Source organism: Cotesia glomerata, linkage group LG4, assembly GCF_020080835.1.
Source record: "Cotesia glomerata isolate CgM1 linkage group LG4, MPM_Cglom_v2.3, whole genome shotgun sequence".
NCBI classification, from domain to species: domain Eukaryota; kingdom Metazoa; phylum Arthropoda; class Insecta; order Hymenoptera; family Braconidae; genus Cotesia; species Cotesia glomerata.
In genome coordinates, this window is record NC_058161.1 from 23,352,899 (window position 1) to 23,376,541 (window position 23,643).

Sequence of the window (23,643 nt, forward strand, 5' to 3'; positions counted from 1 at the left end):
ATTTTGATGCGCCATGCAATAGTATCCGACGCAGTTTTTTTAAGCACAAAAAGATAGCTCATTACCAAGGGAACGATCCGTTAAGAAACTTAGGAAATAATTCCAAGAAAAAACTCTTTTTCAAATTTTTTGTTGATGATATTTCCCGAACGAATCAACTGATTTAGACGTACCCACACATACACGCAAAAGACAATAGGACGACATCCTAGAAATAGTTAAATATTTGAAATTATCCATTCTCATTGCGAGAGGTTTAAAAAAAAATGAATTTTACGCTTACAAACCGTTTTGATAAACTTGAGTAAACTTTGTTTTAACTTTATGAATATTTTATATTCTTTATAAATCTTAATTTTGTTTGATTGTTTAATTGAAAACCTTGTGTAGAAACGTATACAATTGTTATATCAATACTCTATGTATCTAGACTCTAAAGTTAAAATTGTATTATATGACAATAGTTAAATGTATCGTACTTTATTTTTTTTCTTTTTTTTAAATTGGCGCCATCAATTTTTTTATAGCTTTGTCAAGAGAGAGCGCTCTATTATCAGTAAATGAAACAAATTTACCAGTTCACAAATTTAGTAACATCAGTTTAACACTATAATGATGTTGGTATTAGAATTGCCCACCAGGTTGACAAAATTCGATCTTTCAGTTATCTTATTGCCTCATGAGCAGCCTTTCAGTTAAATCAAGTTAAATTATGCTCAGTGTTTAGTGGTGCTTGGCGTAAATAAGCGTCTATCTAGTGATTGTATTTAATTATTTAAAAAAAAAAAATAAAAAGTAAAAAAATACTAATAATTGTAATTTATTTACATCAATAATTATTTTCAAATACTAATGTTTGAATTTTTAATTTAAAAAATTTCTTCTGGTAATATTATTTAAATATTTTTGATGTTTTTTTTCGTATTAACTCATATTGATATGAAATAAACAGATATTAAAAACAAGTGTTCAACGTTAATAACAACTATTACTTAATATACAAAAATAAAATAAAAAGTTTTCACAACTATGGTTCTTTCTCATTGTTATGGTGTTATGAAATACACTCTTGTATTTGTCAACCTTATATTTTGGGTAAGTTTATTATAATTAATATAATTTTTAAATTATTTTTCATCAGTACGAACGGAGTCTTCTTTTTGTGAAGAATTAAACATTTTAATAATTTTAAAAGACAATTGTTTAAATTAATTATGTTAAAAATTTCATTTTCCAAAGAAAAAAAAATTAGTTGTAATTTAATGGATGTTTGTTTTGTTTAATCTTCACATTAATTACTTCTTTTGAACTTCTGATATTTTCTTCTTGTCGATTATAAATATATTTCCCGTTTTATCTGAAATTTTTTTTTCTATCTATTTAATTACACGCAATAAATAATTAAATTGTTGATTAAGCTTGAACGTAAATAAGTTGTAGAAATGTCTTTTAAAAAGCAATCTAGTAAATCTAGTAAATTTTGTTGATTTCAAAAAAAATTTGTGACGTATTTCTAGAACAAAATAGCTTTATTGATTGCATCTGGGGTTGTTGTACAAGAAGTCGATCTCTCTCTAAACTTTTTTCCATTTCTTTTGCTCGTCTTCTCCTATAATATTTCGACCTTCTACTAACCAACTGCGCTCCATCCTATACATACATACTTACTGAGTGTACACATAATTAAAATATTCAATGTGACTAAATTTAGTTATATTATATCGTATGTTGGATGAAGTTTTGTACACTCTCTATTTTGTGGATATATGACAACATAGTTTGTTATATACATATGTAACAAAAAAATAAGACAAAATGTAGCAAATTCACTTTCTGTATAAAGTGCTAAATAGGTTTATAGAATATTTACTAATATTTTATTTCAATTCGCGTATTAAAATGATTATTTACATCCATAGAATCAATTGTTATAATACTAATATAAAGTTAGCTTTTCTCTTATAGTTTTTGAATTTTTTCAGAACTTAGTTGGATAGAAAAATTTGTTATTCTTACTATTCAGTTTTTTAAATTGAATAAAAATTAGTAATTAAAAAAATGTATTACTAAATTTTATGAAAATGAATAACTAACTAACTAGAAAAAAAATACATAATAGCAATTTATTCAGAAAATTAGTAAATAGTCGAAAAAAAAGATTGTTGTTTTTTTTTTTAATTAGCATTTAAAATAGTATATTACACACCTAGGGAAGTAAAGTAGAAATGTCTCAGATCACATGTAATTGTTGGCCGAGGCGAAGCCGAGGTCAACAAACATGTGATCTGAGGCTTTCTTATTTACTTCCCGAGGAGTGTATACTATTTTTGTCCGACGAAGGCGGAAAGCGGCAACTTAGTTTAGCGCAGCAGGACGAAAGTTGCCACCTTTCCGCCCGGAGGGCAAAAATATCCAACAACTCATTGTGACCTTGCAGGCCATCCTTGAAACCTCGCAATATTCGACCTTGAAAATTTGCCTATTACGAAGTTTCAAGCGTCGAGCATAAAAATACATCTTTTATAGATTTTCAAGCTTAAAATTCTATAAGTTGTAATGGGTAAAAGACTTTAAAAATTTTTAATTGCGGTTTGCTGCATTTTATTTATATTGTTATCTTTATTTCCTTTTACACAATTCAAAAGCTAACTGGCCTATGACAAGGTCTCCAAAATAATGTATGTACACAGCTTACGATATTACTGTATATATAGAACAATAAATATATAAAGATGCGATGCAGTGTGTTATATTACAATGAATGTTAAATTATACAATTATAAATAGTAAATGTGACAAACGTATATAAGTTATGTAAAAATAGCAATTGATAAAGTAATTTAACATAGTGTCGAAGGGCTAAGAAGCTGAACAATAATTTATAGATTGCTCATCCCTACTAATATTATAAATGTGAATGTAAGTTTTTTTGTTACGCTTTCACGCAAAAACTACTTAACCGATCATCATGAAACTTTGTACACATATTCTTGGAAGTATTAGAAGTAACATAGGATACTTGTTTTTAAAGAAAAAAATTTATTTTTTACGAAAGATAAAAAAATTGTTTGTCAAAAAATTTGAATCACATTGATTCAGTTCTATTGGAATGTAATGATCTTTGATATTTATCAAAGGATTTTAACGCGAGCGAAGCAGCGGGTAAATGCTAGTATAAGATAATTAAGACATTATAATTATACATAATATTTGATACTAAGCTACTCATATTTGCGATGATGGATACCAGCAGGGCACTGATGCTAATGTTTCGGTTGTATTCCAGAAGGTCTAATGAACAATTGGTGTGCTCTAAGATATTGACGCGGTTTTTTAACCACAAAAAGATAACTTGTTGCTAAAGAAATGTTCTATCAAGAACTTAATAAAAATTTTTTTTAATTTTATTCTTCGAAAACTGCGATTCGATCGATCAAACCATTCAAAAGTTATGAGAGATTTAGACACAATCACACAAATGCTGCTCGGATGTGCATATATGCATGCAAATATCAACAATATTGTAGAAATAATCAGAGTCGCTTCCTCTAAATCTTTCAACGTGAAAATCTGATAAAAGCGCGTTTTTCGAAAATCAGGGTCAAGTCACTCCATAATTTCCCAATTTTTGGAAATCATTAATGTTTGTTGCGGAAAGATAAAAATATTTATGACTCAATAAATTTTAAATATTATTTAATGGGTTAAAATATTGAGGACCCTTACTTCAAAATAATTTTCATTAATGACTTTGTCGTTATATTAGAAAAAATTCTATTTCTGCTGAACACTAAATAGTAAATTATGAAGAAAAATTTTCGGAAATATTTTATCTATTTTTTCTTAGAATTCAGTTTTTGGAAAAAATCCAAAATTGTTTCTTCGAAAGTTAAAATAAAGAAAAAAATTCCAGTTGAATATATTGTTCTTTTCATTATTATCAAAAATACAGTTGTGTCAAATATAAGTTTATACAACTGCGCTGGTCAGCGTAACTTGAATAATCTATTATAATAAATGATTCATAAGTTTATTTTTAATGTTTACGCTATTCTATTTAAAAATTTCAATAGAGAGTTTTCCCTCACAACTCACTACTAACAAAAATTATTATCATATTATTAAAATTTAATTTTCCTGTACAAATTTGTAATTTAATAAAATTATACCCGTGAGTATTATTGAATGAGGTGTAGTGTATGACTAATATTGAAAGAACACCTGGTCACACATAAATATTCAAAAATAAATTATCTACATATAGTTCGTACTCAATACACACGCACATTCATTTATGTATACTAGGGTGGCGTAAAAAATCGACTTTTTTTTACTAGTCTCCTCTGAAAATATGTTAGTTTATCGTATTTTAAAAGTTTTATTCAAAGTCGTCTCTCTTAATAAATTTTTTGAATTCACTAAAGATTTAAAAAAAATTTATAGAACCGTCAAAAAATGAATTTTTTGTTTTTGTATAATAAAACCTGTTATAACAGTGATGATCGTAATTTTTTACGGTGAACCTGATTTTTCGGTTCTGAAAAAAAAATATATATACTTAATTTACCTTATCAATAATTTTTTATTTTATTCAAAAAATTTTGCCTTTCAATTTTTTTTCTTAGTTTATAAATCAAGATAATATAATTTGTCCAATTTTTTATTCAAATTTTTTAAACATAAATTTCTAAAATATTGTATACTGAAAAAATAAAATAATACTTTAAAAAAATTTTATTTTGTGTATGACACAAGAACAGACATTTCTAATAATTATCGCGAGAATATATTTTCTTGCCTGAAGAATTGATCAAATTTATCAAAATAATTTTTACTTAATTCGAATAAAACTAGTCGTTTGTTTATCTATGATTAATAAAGGCAAATATTGCATAATGAAAATAAATATTGATATTTGTATTTAAAAAAATTAACCAATTTAAATGGTTCATTTCAACAAATTCATGAGTTCAAAAATTCTTTTTTAGGTAGATTTCTTTAGAAATCTAACTATTGCATTAGTCCTCAAGGTGAAAGTTTCACCTGATTTTGCTATCACATGTTATAATTAGTCGAGTAGGTTCCAAAAATACCATTGGTTAAAAAATTTATATACACAGAAAAAAAAATTTCTTGACTGGAGAATAAAATTCTTGGCTCAAGTAAATTTCCGGGTGCCCGAAGGAAGACCGAAGTTGTCTTGGCCGAAGTAAAAATTTTTCTTGAAATTCTATTCTTGGTGGAAGTAATTTTTCTTAATTCAAATTATCATAAATACTTGATACAATCAATTTTTATATTGGATCAAGATTTTTAGATACTTCAGGGAAGCAGCGCCACCTACTTCAGCTGAAAAAAAAATTTTCTCACCTTGAGAAAATTTTTCTCTTGAATATTTGATACCCATTTTAGATTATTTTAGCACGCAATTATACATATTGAATGAAAGAAAATAGTTCAATATTATTTGATCTTCCCATTTGACATGTTTGTCAATAAAAATATTAATGAAAATTTATTATCGAGATATTTAATTTTTTGGAGCAAGAGAAAAATTTTCTCAAGACAAGAAAATTTACTTCTGTCAAGAACTTAATTTTTTGGAGCAAGAGAAAAATTTTCTCAAAACAAGAAAATGTTCTTGATTCAAATAAATTGTCTTGGATCAAGATACGTATTTCTTGAAGCAAGAGAATGAATTTTGTTGAGATAAGTGAAATTTCTTGTGTCAAAAAAAAATTTTTTTTTCGCCCAAGAAAATAACTAGCAAGAAAAATATTTTCTTGGTTCAAGTGAACCATTCTTTCTGTGTATATATATATATATAATATAACCAGCCTTGTCATCAGGATATCTCGAAAAGTGTTCAACCGATGTTGATGAAACTTGGTACACATATTCTTAGGGTAATTACCGAGGTCGAGTTCGAAGATGAGCAAAATCGGTCAATTAGTTTAGAAATGGCGGCCATTTAAAATTTTCAAAATTTTGTAAATTTCAAGTTTTGTAACTTTAACCGTGAATAACTTTTGACTGACAGAATTTTATAGGCCATTCAAAAATTTTAAAATAATGAAAACTTTTTTTCAAATGACATTTTTTTAGAATGACTTTTAAACAGCTTTACCGACCGATTTCAAAAACTAATCAGCTCTTAACATCAAAAAACTACATCGATCGCCGCCGGACCGGTCAAAATCGCTTGATTCGTTTGTGAGATATCGTTGACGAAAAAAATCGAAAAAAGCGTTTTTTTTTTCAAACAAATTCCGAAATTTTTTATCTGATCAATTCACGGTTTGAAATTCATCATAAAATTCAAAAAAATTGCATCGACTGTTGTCAACTACGTGATAATCGGTTAACTCGTTTAAAAGTTATAGCGGATTGAAAATTTAGAAATTACATAAACATTTGTTATTCAACAAATTAAATAACATAAATAAAGAAAATCTCATATCACATGAAATCTACCTTCCATTTCGGGTGAGGCCGAATAGCATTTTCTTTTAGATGGATAAGTAAACCTTAAATTTAATAGATAAACCAAAATATTCAGGTCTTGTTATATAAACTTGATTGAATTTCAATCAGTATATCGCAAATTCAATAAACAAAGCTAATACAGCGATACTGATGTTATATTTTCTTCTTCGTCTTCACAGTAAAATCTCTATGAATAATAAAGCAATTATATACAAAATGTATACAAGGCCGTTACTATTATATACTTGCCAATTAAGGAGCAAAATAAATTTTAATCAACTTGAAGTAATGCAACACAAGTGTCTTTTGCATGATATGAAATTTAAAACCAGGAACATCTACAAATAAATTACATGAAACATTTAATATTCCTAAATTAGGTCAAATAATTTACGAAGATATCGATAATTTTTATGTTATATTGTATTTTTATGTTATATTATAAACTAAATCAACATATAACATCTTAAAAGACGCATGTAAATCAAATAATCAAAATCTTTGGCTCAAGTGCAAGTTACCTCATCAGATTATAACCGACAGTCTAGTCAACAAAGTCTCAATCAAAACAAGTATCAATCAAAATGAATTTGTAAAGTTGTTAAGTAATCTTATCATGTAAATTTGATATGTTAATGAATTTATAATAAGTAATATCATACTAAAAAACAGAAATTATAAAATATATAATGACAAAGCTAACTATCTTGCTATTAATTAAAAATTTTTTAGAGGAAAAAGAATCTAAATAATGGCCAATCAGCAAAAATTTCATGTACAAAAATTAAATTTATGAACAATAAATACTCTCGGTAATTCGGATAATTTCATGATATCAATGCATTATACAACCCTCTGATATTAAAATTGAATTACTAGATTAAATTAACAATGAGTCAAAGTACGTAAATATTTATCTCATCTATCAAAAATGGTTAATTTTCAAACCATGAATGACAATTAAAACTTTATATTATAACTAACCTTTTTTATGGCCATCAATTCAATCATGCCACATGAATTTATAATTAATAATTAAAGAATTGGATCTTAAAAACCACAAAATATTTCTTGTTATTAGAAAAAAATTACGTAAGTGAAAAAAAATATATATATTAAATTGAAAAAAATACATATCTCTAAACATAAAAAAAATATTGACTTTTTGGAAAATTTTACTCAACAAGAAATCAAAAATTAATAATTGTCAACTTAAATTCAACAAAATATTAGCAAAAAAATTTTTGTGCCTTTTGGGTACCGACATATTTCTTTACACCATCAAGCTCACCAGCCGATTTCGACGCGCAGAGAGTATATGTTACGAGCTTCTTATCTTACTCATTCTTGATACTCTTTAGTTTTTTTTATCGGTATACATATATTTGTGACAAAGCTATTCGAGCTCATCAAAAATATAATCAATGTGTTATTTTGAGCTCTTCTAGCTCAAAAGTCTGATAGGAGTTTAATAAAACACTATTCTTTAAATTTTTAAACTGCAATTACTTTTGAATGAATAAACCGATTTTCACCCGGTTGGCAGCATTCGACGCAGTTTTTTGAATCCTATGATTTACTTTTAAATACAAGTTAATCAGATCAAAAATTTCGGAAGAATTCTAAAAAATCACTTTTTTTTCGATTTCTTTCGTCAACGATAAATCACGAACGAATCAACCGATTTTGACCGATCGACCGGCAATTGACTAGGTTTTTTTATGTTAACTTAATTAATGTGTTAACTTAATTAAGAGCTAATTAGTTTTCGGAATCGGTCGGTAAAGCCGTTTAAAAATTATTTAAAAATAACCACATTTGAAAACATTTTTTTTCGTAGTTTTTTTGAGATTTCTCAAAATTTACGGGTTAGAATTTTTCTAAATTGTCCGAAAATTTAAGTTTAATCAAGCCCTTTCAAATGGCACCAATCGCGATCAAATCGGTCAAGCCGTTCAAAAGTTATGAGAGGTTCACATACACATACACACACACACACACACACACACACAAACCGAAAAACGGAGTAAAACCAATAACTAGGCATATCAAGCTAGCAGTGGCAGAGCCCATTTTGGACGGTCATTATTATTGATTTCTCGGAATCTAAACAGGCAACAATATTCTAAATAGAGCAACTAATTAGCAACAAAAAAGCAACAAATTTAGCACCACAAATAAATTTTGTTGCTTATAATTATTACTAAGGAACCACAGAGAGATTGCCATCCCCGCGGCATTAGACTGGTCCACTGCCTTCCCCAGGACTGCGACCGCTCAGCCCCAGAGCTCTTATGCCATAGGGCTTCTTTATAGCTTAGGGAAGGAGATGTTAGCAGTTTACAGTCTACATGCCGGGGGTTCATAGGGACAGTAATCTCTGTATGTTTCCATTCAAACGTGCATTCACATTTCAAACTTCAAGGTGCTGGATGAGTATTATAGATATATACGTGGGAATACTAGAAAAAAGGATGAGGATAGAGATAGATGTTGAGAAAATGGGGCTTCTACCAGAGAGTCAGGCTGGATTCAGAAGAGGAAGGGGGACGATGGATAATATCTACGTATTGAACTATCTGATCAATAGAGAAATAGCAAAAAAGAAAGGCAAAACGATAGTTCTTTACGTGGATTTTAAAGCAGCGTTTGACTCGGTGGACAGGGGGAAGTTGTGTAGAGCGCTGAGGAAGAGAGGAGTTAGGGAAAGGTTAGTGAAGAGATGTGAAGAGGTATTAAAGGAGACATGGGGAAAAGTCAGAGTTGGAAAGGATAGCGGAAGAAAATTTTGGACGGAGAAAGGTGTGAGACAGGGATGTCCGCTGAGTCCGCTGCTTTTTGTACTGTTTATGGCGGACCTGGATGAAGAGCTGGAAAAAGGAAGATGGGGAGGGGTAGAGTTGATGGGGGGCAAGAAGGTATACTCACTGGCTTACGCAGATGATGTTGCTCTGCTGGCGAAAGACGAGGACGAAATGAGAGGAATGATTAGAACTCTGGAGAGGTACGTGGAGAAGAAGGGATTGGAAGTGAACGTGAAAAAGACAAAAGTTATGAGGTGCAGGAAGGGAGGGAAGAGAAAGAAAGTGACGACATGGATGTGGCAAGGCGAAGAAATTGAAGAGGTGAATAAATATATATATATATATATATATATATATATATATATATATCTGGGGTATGTGATAAAGGCCAATGGAGATCAAGGAGAGCATGTGAAAGAAAGAGTCAAGAAAGGTGCTAAGATTATGGGACAAGTTTGGGGAATAGGAAAGAGGAAGTTTGGAAAAGATTGGGGCAGAAGGCTGTGGTTATTTGATAAATTAATATGGTCGGTGATTAGCTACGGAGTAGAGATTTGGGGATGGAAGGGCAGGGAAGAGATGGAGATACTAGAGGAAAGGTACTTAAGGTGGGTCCTGGGGGTGTCAAGGAGAGTAGCAGGATATCTGGTGAGGGAAGAGCTGCAAAGGGATTTACTGGAAGGTAGGGCAGGGTTGAGAGCATGAAGTTATGAAAAAAGAATAGAAGAAGGGGGAGGGGGGCTGCTACACGGAGAAAAACATTTTGCTATAGGAACTCTATAGTAGTTAGTTAGTTGTAAAAAGTTCCAGTAGGTTAACGTATTCTTATAGTAAAAATACTGTTTAGCTCCTGCAACTCTACATCGTTGAGCTCTGATAGCTAAACGTTATTTACCTCTCAGAACTCTACAGGATTGTTCTGAGACTATAACAAATTTTTGGAAGTCTGCTTAATAATTTTTTTTTTACGATTTAGCATTGATAATTTAATAAATACATGCGGCAGAATGAATTTATATAGCCAACGATAATTGTATATGGCAAATAAGAATATTATTATAATAGAAATCCGAACAAAAACAGTTTCACTGTAAAAAAATCGCGCCAAGTCCACGTTCATGAGACTATTAAGGAAAAAAAAATTTTTTTTTTCTTTACAAAAAGATATAAAATAAAAAAATCCAAGTAACCGACATGATTGTATATGATTTTCGGAAATTAAAAAAAATTTTATTGTAAATTTAAAAATTAAAAAAAAAGTTTTGGAACGTATTTAGTGTGCGTGGTTGCAAAATATTTTACTTTTAATAAAATTTGTAAAATCTATTTACTAGAACTTTAAAAAAAATTGAAATACACAATGACGCACACCAAGTACGTTCTAAAATTTTTTTTTTAACTTTTAAATTTACAACAAAATTTTTTTTAATTTCCGAAAATCATATACAATCATATCGGTTACTTGGATTTTTTTATTTTATATCTTTTTGTAAAGAAAAAAAAAAAATTTTTTTTTCTTAATAGTCTTATGAACGTGGACTTGTCGCGATTTTTTTACAGTGAAACTGTTTTTGTTCGGATTTTAGTTTTTTTTGTAATTATAATAAAAATTTACAATTGGTACCAACTTAAATCTCGCGTTGGCTGCATTTTTTATAGCAAACGATCCCCTTGAAGCTACAGTTTATGTAAAAATAATTCCAGCGCACCCTGGCGGGTGTGGATGCAAGCTGTAAAATGTATTTTTTTAACTGTAGTTTCCCATCTATTGAAGGATTATCATGCATTCTCGAATTATTTAGTCTGTGGCATGTCACTTTTTACATCGAAAAAAAGTCAGGATCGAAATTTTTGAGGTTGCTATAGTTTGTGCAGATAAAATTTAATAATTTCAAGTAGATTAATTGTTATAATTGAATATAATTAATCAATATCAGTAAAATAAAGTATGAATTACTGTTATAATTTAAAATTTAGGAACGAGAAGTACCGTAGAATTAAATAAAGTTTTGCAACCTAGAAATACCGTTCTGCTTACAGTAAACACACTCGGTAGTCTGACGCTCCGTTTACAACGGATTTGAACGGAACTTGGCGCCAGATTCTACCGAATCTGTGGATAAAATAATAATAGAACTTATATTACAAATAAAAATTTTTTGTAAAATAAAAATATGGTCGTCACAAAATTATCTTATTTTCTTAATTATATCAATAAATATTGGACATAAAATCACTACCGTATATGCACGAGAAAAGATAAATAAACGAAAACAAATTTTATTTTGTGTTAAATGGGGTCTTTTTAATGTATTCCGATAACTTATCACTTATCACAATATATTCAACTAATAAATTAAATTAACAGTCACTGCAAATGAACCTTGAAAAACCATAAATACAAAACTGTTTTAACGAAATTCAATTTGACAAAAAAAAACCTATTTCCTTAAATAAATAAATTGGGAACTTAATTGTCCTCATATATTTTTAATAATATAGATTAGTAACAAAATAATTATGTTTGGCATTTTAGAAGGTTATGAAATATGTCAGCGCACTCCACTACTGCGCAACGTAGAGCTCTCCCAACTATACCGTTTGGCTCTGAGAACAATCCCGTAGAGCTCTGATATGAAAGCTCAACAACATTGAGTTATCAGAACTAAATAACATTTTGTTACTGTAACTCTACAACGAACAGTAAACTGTGTATAGTTGTGGTAACTCTACAGTTACGTTACCAGAACGAAATTTTTTTTTCCGTGTACCATGGAGGTGTAAAATGGAAATGAGAAAAAGGATAAACGCGGGGAAGAGGATTAGAGGGCTGGGAAGCAGAGAGGAAAAAATTTTTTGAAACTAGAAGGTGGGAGATGAAAGATATAGAAAGGAAATGGGAAAAAGGATTAATGAGAGGAGATGAAATGGTTAGTTTAGAAAGAAGGAGACAAGAGAAGAAGCGATGGAATCGGGTTCTAGAATCTAGGAGTATAGTATAGTATACGGAGTAGTGTGGACGCGTTATTCTTTCGCTCTGATTTACACATGCTTTGTTGTGTTTAAATTTCAGTATAGACTATTAAATTTTTTAATTTTGTGTTCAGTAATTTTTTGTACATCTGCGAATTAATAAATTGCTATACTGTGTTTTAGATTAACTTGTTTATTTCTATTTTTGTATTAATTTGGAGGAATTTTAAGGTTGGACTTGAGGTGCGTTAATATTTGGTGCTTCCATCTATTTTTCACTGAGTTCACTTTGTAATAATGTCGTGCATACTGTGTCTTGCTGAGATTACCGACAGTGCGCATTGCATTAAAGCAAGCTGTCAATATCATCACAAATTTCATCCATCTTGTGTCAAATTAAGATACAACATTGGATCATCATCAGAAGCTGTGGAGTTTATTAAAGTAAAATGCCCATTTTGCTTTGAGAAAACATCAATGAACGTGTTGGCTACTTTGGAGAGGCATTTGTCAAAACTGCAAAAACTAGATAAGTTAGATAAGTTAAGTTAGGAGTAATAAAGATTATAAATTTTTCAAAAAACAAGGAATCCCGGGATATCATCTGTGTAGAGGGTGGTCGGAGGATAGATGGAAAAGGGTGGCAAAGTTTAGGTTAGGAGATGGAATAAAGGGCGGATGGTACTGGGAGAATAGGAAAAATAGGAGATGCGAGAATTGTGGATGTGAGGAAGAATCCTGGGAACATGTTTAGGAAGGACGCACAGGTTTTGGGGTAGAAAGAGGGTGGCAAGAGATGAGAGAGGAGGTGCTTGGGGATGATGGTCAAGGAGAGGGCTGGCTAGTTGAGATAGAGAAGTGTTAAGGGAGGGGAAAGGACAGAGCTAAAGGTAGAAAGGTTCAGTGGAAATGGAAGTCCAACGGTATGAGAGAGGAAGCATGGAGGAATAGGTGTGTTGTGTGGGCGGTGTTTTTCTTTGGGCCTTCAGCCGTTTCTTTTTCTCGCCAAATGTAAATAGTGTTGTTAGAAGATAAGGTATATTAATAGATGAAGGTAAATTAATGATAATATATATAAGATAGTTGTTAAGCTAGATTTTAAGAATTTTTGTAAAGCGGAACGGGGGTCCGCTGTTTGTGTACCCCTATTTTGGGAAATAAATACATTCATTCATATAAATTTTGTTTCTTGAATAATAAGTCAATGCCTGATGGACAAGTCCATGCTAGCTTGATAGACCTCCAATAACTTCCCTAGCGGCACGAAAATTTTTTTTGGTGATGTTTTGTTTAATTTAAGTTGACAATTATAAATTTCTGACTTCTTGTTAAATAAAATCTTTCAATAAGTCAACATTTTTTTTTGTAATGCTTGGGTTCCCGATTTTCAAAAATTTTCAATTTTCTTAGCGGGAAGTTATAAAGTATTTTCAACAGTTATAGAAAATTAATTTTAACACCGGTGACGTCGTTAAATTAACACCAATATCACCTACGCTTACACCGTTTTTCTCACAGTGTATTAATTGTATTCTGTATAAAATATATTTTAATTGTTCAAACTAGCTTATTATTAAATTTTTCGTTTTACATTTGTATCCTTCTTTAAAATGGTATGTTACATGAGAGAACCCCTTAGTAAGCAGAATAAAAAAGTGTTGGATCTAGTGTCATTGTAATTAAATCTCATTTGACTTGAAAGATTCATAAATTACTTTCAAACTAATCCATCAGACACACGCGTGGGAATAAAATATTTTTTTTGTCCCCAACTCCATGTAGTAGAAAGAAGAGGTATATATGTCTTTCACTGTACGTCTCTAAAAATAAATTTAATCACGTTCAAACTTTATCTGAGTCTAATGAATTTCGATTCATTAATCAGCTTACCACTTGAATTATTCAGAATTACGAACTCATTATTACATGTTGAATCATTTGAATTGTGTTACTATATTTTTACGATATAATTAAATTACAAATTATTATCTTCGCGAAATCAAATATAAGGAAGTAATTGGCTATAAAATTTCAAGAAATGATGTAACTTTTCCGTTTTTTATTATTAAATATAATAATAAAATAAATAATATTTTTAACGTTGTATTAATATTAATAAATGATTTCGAATGAATTTAAAAAAATAAAAACAAAAGTTGTTCGTGTAGGCAAGGCGTGAAGTAGTGAAACTTGTTTCTCATTATGTACTGATAGAAATAATGTATTAATATTTTTCTGCCCTCAGGCGGAAAGTGGCAACTTTCGGCCCGCTGCGCTAAACGAAATTACCGCTTTCCGCCTCTGTCGGACAGAAAAATAGTATACAAACCTATGGCAGGAAAATAATAAATATCTCAGATCACATATATGTCGACCTCGGCTTCGCCTCGGGCAACATATATATGTGTTCTGGAGACATTTCTCATTTTCTTGCCACAGGTGTGTAATATACTATTTTATCTACATAACGATATTAATTGAGAATAGTATAGTAGCGGAAATGATTTAAAATAAAAATATTTTACGCGTAATAGTCGATGCCTATTCTCGTCACTTGTCATGGTAACTGCTTTCAATAATAAGCGTCTCTATAGTAACGGTTGTCATGCAAATTTAGGGTCCGATAAAAATTGTAGACGCTGCCGTCGTGACTAGCCACGTAATATTGTATATATACACGGGAAAAAATTTCTGGAAAAATTTACGATACAACTATTGTAAAGCTGGACTATACTTTTATTACTATTAATTGTCAAATATTTTAGAAGAAAAAATACTATTTATTCATGAAAAAATCCGATATTACTATTGTAAAAAGTAAGAGATGAAAATTTCCAGTGCTGCCTCTGTATCTTTCCAATAGAACTATAGCAAATTTTACAATAGTTGAATTGGAATGTTTCTCAATTAGTGTGAGTGATGGCCGTGCACAGCGCTAGACTCCGAGTTTATGTAAATGTTAAAGGATATGGGTCTTAGTTTACCTCGGATAGCGTAGAGGGAGAGTCTCTGGCTGCCAACACAGAGTTCTGGGTTCGATTCCCAGATAGCACGAAAATGTCGGTTTCTTTTTTCGATTACTGTACAGGTACAGGTACCAATTAGTCCAACCTTCTATCTCTCTCCCTCCCTAATATTTCTTTTAAAAAAACCAACTGTGAATTTTTACAATAGTTGAATTGTAAAGTTCACAAACACATATTGTATAATTTGCTCTATAGTATTCGACTTTTTAAGACTCTTGCTAGTCTTATTTGTTGGATAAAATTTACAATAGTAGATCGTAAAAATTACTAAATGAGAAGTATAGTCCACCGTTACTATTTTATATGGCACGCCGTTTTACTATTTAATCAGGTTATATTTTTGCAGAACATAAAAAAAAGAAATTTATTTTTAATTCGAAAAAGAATTTTTTCAGTGAATTCTTTTTATGTACTGACATAATAAAAATATAATTATTTTATGTCCCGACATAAAATTAAATGCTTATGCATAGGAAGAGGTACTAAAAAACACGAATTATAATTATGTAGCGACATAATTATAATGATTAGAAATTATTCTTAAGAAAAAATAAAAACATTTTTATTATCTTGTGACATAATTATAATGAATACAATTCAATTATGATTAACGATAAAATATATTTTTTTCATTATAAATAGCATAATAAAAAATATTAAAATGATGTATCTGCATAAAAAAAAATGGATTAATTTTATTTAAAACAGTTTAAAAATTTTTGCAAAATTTTTATTATGGTTGATCATAATAAAAATTCACAGAATTTAGTAAAAAGTGAAATCATAATGAATACTTCAAAAAAATTTATGACACTACATAACTAAAATTCAAAAAATTTTTATTATGTCCCACCATACTTAATTATACCGATAACGAATTTTAATTATCTAGTAACATAAATTTAATTTAAAGTTTTTATCCTAAAAATAAATAAAATAATAATAATACATAAAAATGATCTTGTAACATAATGATATTAAGCAATTAATATTATCTCAATACATAATGTTAATTCAAACATTTCCATTATGTACATAATTTTAATTCAAACATTTTTATTATGTACATAATTTTAATTTAAACATTTCCATTATGTACATAATTTTAATTCTGAATTACTATTATGTACATAATTTTAATTGTAACATTTTTATTATGTACATAATATTAATTCTGAATTACTATTATGTACATAATTTTAATTCTGAGTTATTATTATATACATAATTTTAATTATGAAATTTTTATTATGTACATAATTTTAATTCAGAATTTTTATTATGTACATAATTTTAATTCCGAATTTCTGTTATGTACATAATTTTAATTCTGAATTATTATTATGTACATAATTTTAATTCTGAATTATTATTATGTACATAATTTTAATTATGAAATTTTTATTATGTACATAATTTTAATTCTGAATTATTATTATGTACATAATTTTAATTCCAAATTATTATTATGTACATAATTTTAATTCTGAATTATTATTATGTACATAATTTTAATTCTGAATTATTATTATGTACATAATTTTAATTTTGAATTTCTATTATGTACATAATTTTAATTATAACATTTTTGTTATTTACATAATTTTAATTCCGAATTACGATTATGTACATAATTTTAATTCTGAATTATTATTATGTACATAATTTTAATTATAACATTTTTATTATGTACATAATTTTAATTCCGAATTTCTATTATGTGGATAATTTTAATTCTTGTTTGTATTAAATTTTCGATTAAAAGAAATTAAAATGTTATAAATAATTACTCTAAAAATATAAATCTACAGGATTCAATTTAATTTATGTCACAACATAAAAAAAATTGTTAGTTAAAATTATGTCCTCACATAATTATTAAACTCTTATTTTTAATTATCATGACACATAATAAAAATATTCTTTTTGTCATCAGCTCAACTCAGAATTTTAATTCGTTGATATTATTATTATGTCCCTACATAATAATTATTCCTTAAAAAATTTAAGTATGAACATAAAATGAATCTATTATATTTTGATTATGTTTTAACATAAAATATGCATTTTTCTTTTTAGTTATTAATTTTAAGATCATTTTTTTCCTTCTATTAAATAGTAAAACGGCGTGCCATAATTTTATTTAGTAAAAATTACAATAGTAAAATAGTAAAAACTCAGCGGCATGATGGCCGAGCGGACTAAGTCATTATCCTCATAGTTCGTTCGTGCATCATGTCGTGAGGCGAGGGTTCGAGCCCCGACGGTTATTCGAATAGTTACAACACCAACCGTCGGGGGTCGCTCCGGTAGCCGACCTGTACTGGCATAGGTTTTCTCTGTGGTTTCCCCATCGCCACTATTCCAACAACCGATAGAAAGGGGTGAGGAATAGGGTAAATGCAGTACAGAAAGCACAAGTCGGTCCACAGCCGCATTGGAATGAAAATTATATGTGCGAAAATTATGTTGATTATAAAAAAGTGGAGAACATGTTGATAATAAAAAGTGGAGAACATGTTGATTATAAAAGAGTGGAGAATATGTTGATAATAAAAAAGGGTTGAAAAAATTGTGTTGATAATATAGAGCGGAAAGTAACCTTGTAAAAACCAGAAAACGGTATACAAGTAAAACTCATAATAGTAAAATAGTAAAAACTCCTTTAATTTTCTTTCCGTGTATATTAACTTTTGAACAATACGTATTTTCTGAATCAATTTGACGAGCTGAAATCTAGAGTAGCAAAATTTTTTAAAAATTCCGCCATAAAAACAATTGCAATAGTTACATTCTGTGAAATCTACTAAAAAAAAAAATATCTTACTTGTAAAACTATCGTTAGACCTCTTTTATAGTGCCTTTTTTGTTTTATTTCTAAAGACTTTATTATTTGGCTCTATGCTTGCTGAGTTTATTGTAAAAAAAAAAAAAAAAAAAAAAAATCTCAGAATTTTCATAACACTTGACTATTTAACCGATGTTGAACTTTTAATTTTATTTTAAAGTCACTCGAGTATTATCCTATGAATATATGAACATACTGTGTATGATGTAATGTAAAATGCATAGATCATGGATCATGATCTAAAATAAGTCTGTATTTTATTATTTTCTTTTTTATAGTTTCTCGCGCGTTAAAAATGAATCACATTTTTATCTATTTATATAGTTTGACTCAAAGCAAGTTTTATCATTTAATTTTGTTCAACTAGGAAATATCCTCCACCTGGACTTGCTCTATAAAAATGTCGGCCTACGTCTTTCAGGCAAAATTAACATTTACAGCTGTATTTATATTTAAACGTAGACTTAGTCTCATTTAACCACAAATCCTAGTTAATACTGCAGTTATTAAAAGATAAAAAATATTTTCATTTCTTGTATGAGCAATTCCTGTTCAAAATTAAGTATGAATTCATTTTAAACTTTAAATTTTTAAAAAGATAGGTTTGACCTCTGGTCTTTGCAAATGTCTGATCAGTCAGCTGTGAAATGTAATTGAGATTGAAAGAAAGGTGTGTTTGATAGCGGAAATGTTGGTAGTTTAAGTAGACAGATAGAAATTTTTATAAACATTAATTGATCTTACTTTTAATTACATTATACACAATATGCAACAATATTACAATTCAACGATGATAAACCCTTTTGCTAAGGAATAATTAAAATAGCAAAAATTATTATTTAAAAGAATTAAATAATACCTTTTAATATCCAATTAAACTAAAAAGTAAAAAATAATTTTTATCTATTGAGATTTTGTTCTACAGCAATAGAAAGTTCGCTGATTCAATACTATTAAAATTAGCTCTAATGTTTAAATGGAGGATAAAATAATTTAAAAAATCATCTTATTGTAAAATAAGCTTGGGATGTTTCACATCAATTGTTGTAAAAATTTAATTGGTAGCTATTTATAGAAGTAGTTATTGTACACTGAAAAAAAAAAAAAAAATACTTGTAAGAATTTATGTTTTTGACACAAGAATGTATATGTTTTTAAAAACTTCCAACAATGTACTTTTTAGCAAGAGAATTGGTTGAATTGATTATAATAATAAATTATATTCAATTTAAGTGAAGCTATTCGTCTGTTCGTTTATAATAATGAACATCTGTTAACAGATATTGAACGAACAAAACAAGACCAAAAATATTAAAATTGGTATAGTAGTTTGGGATATATGAACTGTCCGCCATTAGAAAAAGGTAGTTTCGAGAAAAACTATGTTACCAATTTTACTATGTTAGAATTCGAATTTTTTGAAAAATATTTTTGGGGTAATTTTTAAAAGTATAAGGATTAAGAACATGCAAAAAAATCAATTTTGTAAAGTTGGTCACCTTAAAACAGAGTAAAAAAAACGCTAATTATCATTTTTCTTAACTTCTTAAAATGTTTTATTGACGTTTGATATTAATAAATCATTTTAATTTTTTAATTTAAAAGAGAATCTTTTTAAAAACATCTCATAGATACTAAATATTGTTGACTTGTAGAAAGTATTCTCGGCCTTAAAATTATTGTCCAGAATTTAATAAAGTTTAGAGTATTAGAAAACTATTGTAAGGCAAATTATTTTACTGAATTTTTGAAAGAGCAACAGAGAATCAGTAAAAAGAAATTTTTTTATTTTCTATATCAAATTAACAAAACTATTTCAGTAAAAATTAATGGCGTTCTTTGTACAATTATTGACTGTTTTTCAAATAAAATTTTAGGTTCTTGGTCTAACTGCAGTCGTCTTTGGAACATGGATGCTTGTGGACCAAACCTTTATTTTATCATTAACTCAAGAACAGCATAATTATTATGCTGGATTGTACATCACCCTTGCAGCGGGTGCTCTTTTGCTGATCGTCGCATTTTTGGGATGTTGCGGAGCTTTCCGTGAATCACAATGCATGCTTGTTGGCTTCTTCAGCTGCCTGCTTGTGGTCATAGTTGCTCAGATCGCAGCTGGAGCTTGGCTGTATACTAATCGAGATGGTATTGAACCTTTAGTCCAGGCTTCTTTCATGAATACTGTTAAAGTGAGTAAAAATATAGAAGTTATTCAAAAATTTATTCCCAATGATGAGGTGGATTGTTAATTCAATAAATTACAGTTTTAACACTTATAAAAACATTAATATTTAGGATGAATATGGACAAATAGATCACCGTACTCAAACTGTCGATTCTATTCAAGAAAATTTACAATGCTGCGGAGCAAGTGGACCTAATGATTGGGCCAGCTCTAAATATGGAAGCTCTAATGGTCCAATAAGTCTTACTGTATCTAGTCCAAAGAATGATTACATAGTTCCTGAATCTTGCTGCAAAGTCAAAGATACCAATCTTTGCAATACTGCACGAAAAATCAAAGTTGGAGGCTTTGTACCATCAGAAATTTACTCCAAGGTAAGTAATTATGAAAACAATATATAAATAACTTCTAAAAATTAATCAAATGAAGAGTTTGTTAAGCCTTTGGAACATCTTATACATAAAGAAAAAAGTTATATGCGTGGCATTATTCTTTGTATTACAAACAGAATCTTGTTATATTCACGTTATAGAATTAGATCATAGTTTAAAAAAATTTTAATCATACTCTTAACGATTAAACTTTTATTTTAGAAATCTAATACAAAAGTATAATAGAAATTATACTTTATGCAAAAATAACCAAAGTAAAAAAATTTTTGAAAGTTTTCTGTAATTTTTGAAGTTCCAAGATTTTAATTTTTCGATTTTTCAGTCAAAAATTTTTAAGAGTCACAGTTCTCATATATCTTAAAAATAACATCACAAAAAAAATTCCCACGTGTTTGGAAAAATTTTCTCAGCCAAACCACACGGAGAAAACAGTATCACGCTCATGATACTAAACAGTATCGTGATTATCATGATACTCATGTGACTATACTCTATATGCCGTAAATGCTCAATGCATTTTATCGCGATGATCACGATTTACATGGGGATCCGGAATTCCATGTTACGTTCGTCCGAATTTTACGTATGGGAGCTCTACAAAAAATTAATTCCATTTTGTTTTAGCTTTGAAATTTTCACTAGTAATATTATTATACTGTTAATATAAATTAAAATTATAAATAAATATTGTTTTATCAAAATATAAACATTCACGAGTAACTTAAGAACTTAGTTATGAGTGGTGACGCAGCAGACGTGTATGCTGATGATCACGATACGTTTCATCGTAGCAGAGAAACATTTCCTTATCAACACTACCAACACACTATATATATAATATGCATTGACAAATTCACAATACACTTGAATCGTGGTAATCCACAAAGATTTGAAGTTTCATGAAAATAATGAAATTGTTTTGTACTCATCCCGATACTACTACTACGTTCACGATCCACTGGATAGTTATCAGCGCGATATTTATTTTCCTTGCACTGTATGAATTAGCTAACCTGCTTATCCAATTTCATTCATTTTTTTTTTTTTTTACATTAATTTCTCGTTGGTATATCCGACTTTGAATGGTGGATAATTTAGTCTTCAACGACTACTATCTCAGCAATCAATAACCACACAGAAAATTTAAGGGCAGTATTCGAGACTAAAATAAATTTGCTGTCAAAAAAAGTCAATTTTTCCCTCTCTTTGGTAAATCGATCGTACCGTTGCTAATATCTATATAGGGTAGCTACTGTTCTCAGAAATTTTTTCAGCTAAAGGTACTCCCAATAAACGCTGTATTTGTTTAAATCGAGCCATTAAACGGTTTTTCCGGACTTATTTATAAACATTTTGAAGATATAATTTATGATCTTCAACTCTCAGTTCTTTTAGGCAACAAAATAGTCTTCTTAATTTATAGATATGCATTTTTTAAACGTAAAGTAATTTAACAGATATTAATAATTTATATTTTTCACTTACTAAATTATTTTTGTTTTTCAGGGTTGCGTCAATAAGCTAAGAAACGTTCTCAGCAGTCAAGGCTACATTGTTCTTATAGTAATAATAGTACTTTGTGTTGTTGAATTAATCGGTGTGATATTTTCGCTTATTCTTTGTTGCGCTATCGGTTCATCAGATCGATACAAAGCTTAAGAATATGAAATGTTATAAACATGATAAATAATCATTCATAAATCTATGTCTCTTACGTGCCATTAATACTCAATACATTACAAATGATTTTTTTTACAAGACATTTTTAAAATAATCTTCGGGTATATTTTATCTTAAAAGCTACATTTTGTAACATTTATTTGAATATTTGTGTGTGTTTAATATAGTAGTAAAAATTAATTAAAATTTTGAATGCTGAGATGAAATTAAATTTATGAAAAAAAAAAAAAAAAAAAAAACAGAGAAATAAGAATTATATTGAATGTGTTGATTTTTTTACCAAAGATTCAAAGATTTACATTTTGTTAATGATTGTTGTCTCGAGAGTTGCATTCCTTTTGAGATTAAATAAGAAATATTGATATGAGTAAGTCAAGTTTTCGCACAAACTTGCCAATAAATCAACAAAGATATTTACAAACAAATGAGAAAAATAATTATAATAATTTGGAATCTCATATTATTTGATAAAAATTTTTCTTTTAAACTTAACTGTATTTATCAATAATTTTTATTAAGGGTAAAAAAATATAATTGATTTACCCAATGAACTGATAAAAGGTAACTATTAAAAAAATAAAATTTTGGATGCATTTATATTTCCTTTACCATACTTATTTAGTTATAAAATCGTAATTGAATATTTATACAAGAAAAATATACATTTATTTTATTAATCTATTAATTATCTTAATATTTTTATATTTATTTCGTGTTTGATTGTAGGGTTTCGTTTCTTTAATTATGTTGTATGATTTCGACATGTATATCATTAAGCTTAAAAAAAGTTATTTTTTTTTTATTGATTAATTTTATGTACAGTACTTCTACCTAAGATATGACAGGTTATTATTTTTTTTTTCTCTTGATAATAACTAATGGAAAAATTGACACAACTGAAATATCTTAGAGGTGAAATAACTTGTACAACACATTTGAATTGTAATAAGCTTAAGTGAACAATAACATTTTTGTAACACAAAAATAAATGATATCTCGTAAGACGACGCAAAAAAATCGATTATTTTTTTTTTTTTAATTTCCGATGAAAATATGCTTATATTTTAAGAGTTCTCACCAAAAATCAGCACGATTAAAACTTTTAGAGGTCACCTGAGTCTTCAAAAAATTTAGCGGCCCCTAAAAATTTATTTATTGAAACATTCTTGCTGACAGGAGTTACAAATTCTAAATATTGTGAAAAATTAAGGTCGCAGTCGCATCGACTATTTAATATTATTTCCGCTAA

The 23,643-nt window shown here is 28.5% G+C and overlaps 1 protein-coding gene across 1 annotated transcript; it reads left to right on the forward strand.

Annotated features, from left to right (window-relative positions):
- The first annotated feature begins 862 nt into the window (after positions 1-862).
- Positions 863-23,516, forward strand: LOC123262362 (CD9 antigen-like). The gene is made up of 4 exons (XM_044724529.1): positions 863-1,095; positions 20,015-20,326; positions 20,433-20,696; positions 22,221-23,516. The coding sequence occupies exons 1-4, from the start codon at positions 1,030-1,032 to the stop codon at positions 22,371-22,373; spliced, it is 795 nt and encodes a 264-aa protein (XP_044580464.1). The 5' UTR covers positions 863-1,029; the 3' UTR covers positions 22,374-23,516.
- The last annotated feature ends 127 nt before the right edge of the window (positions 23,517-23,643 follow it).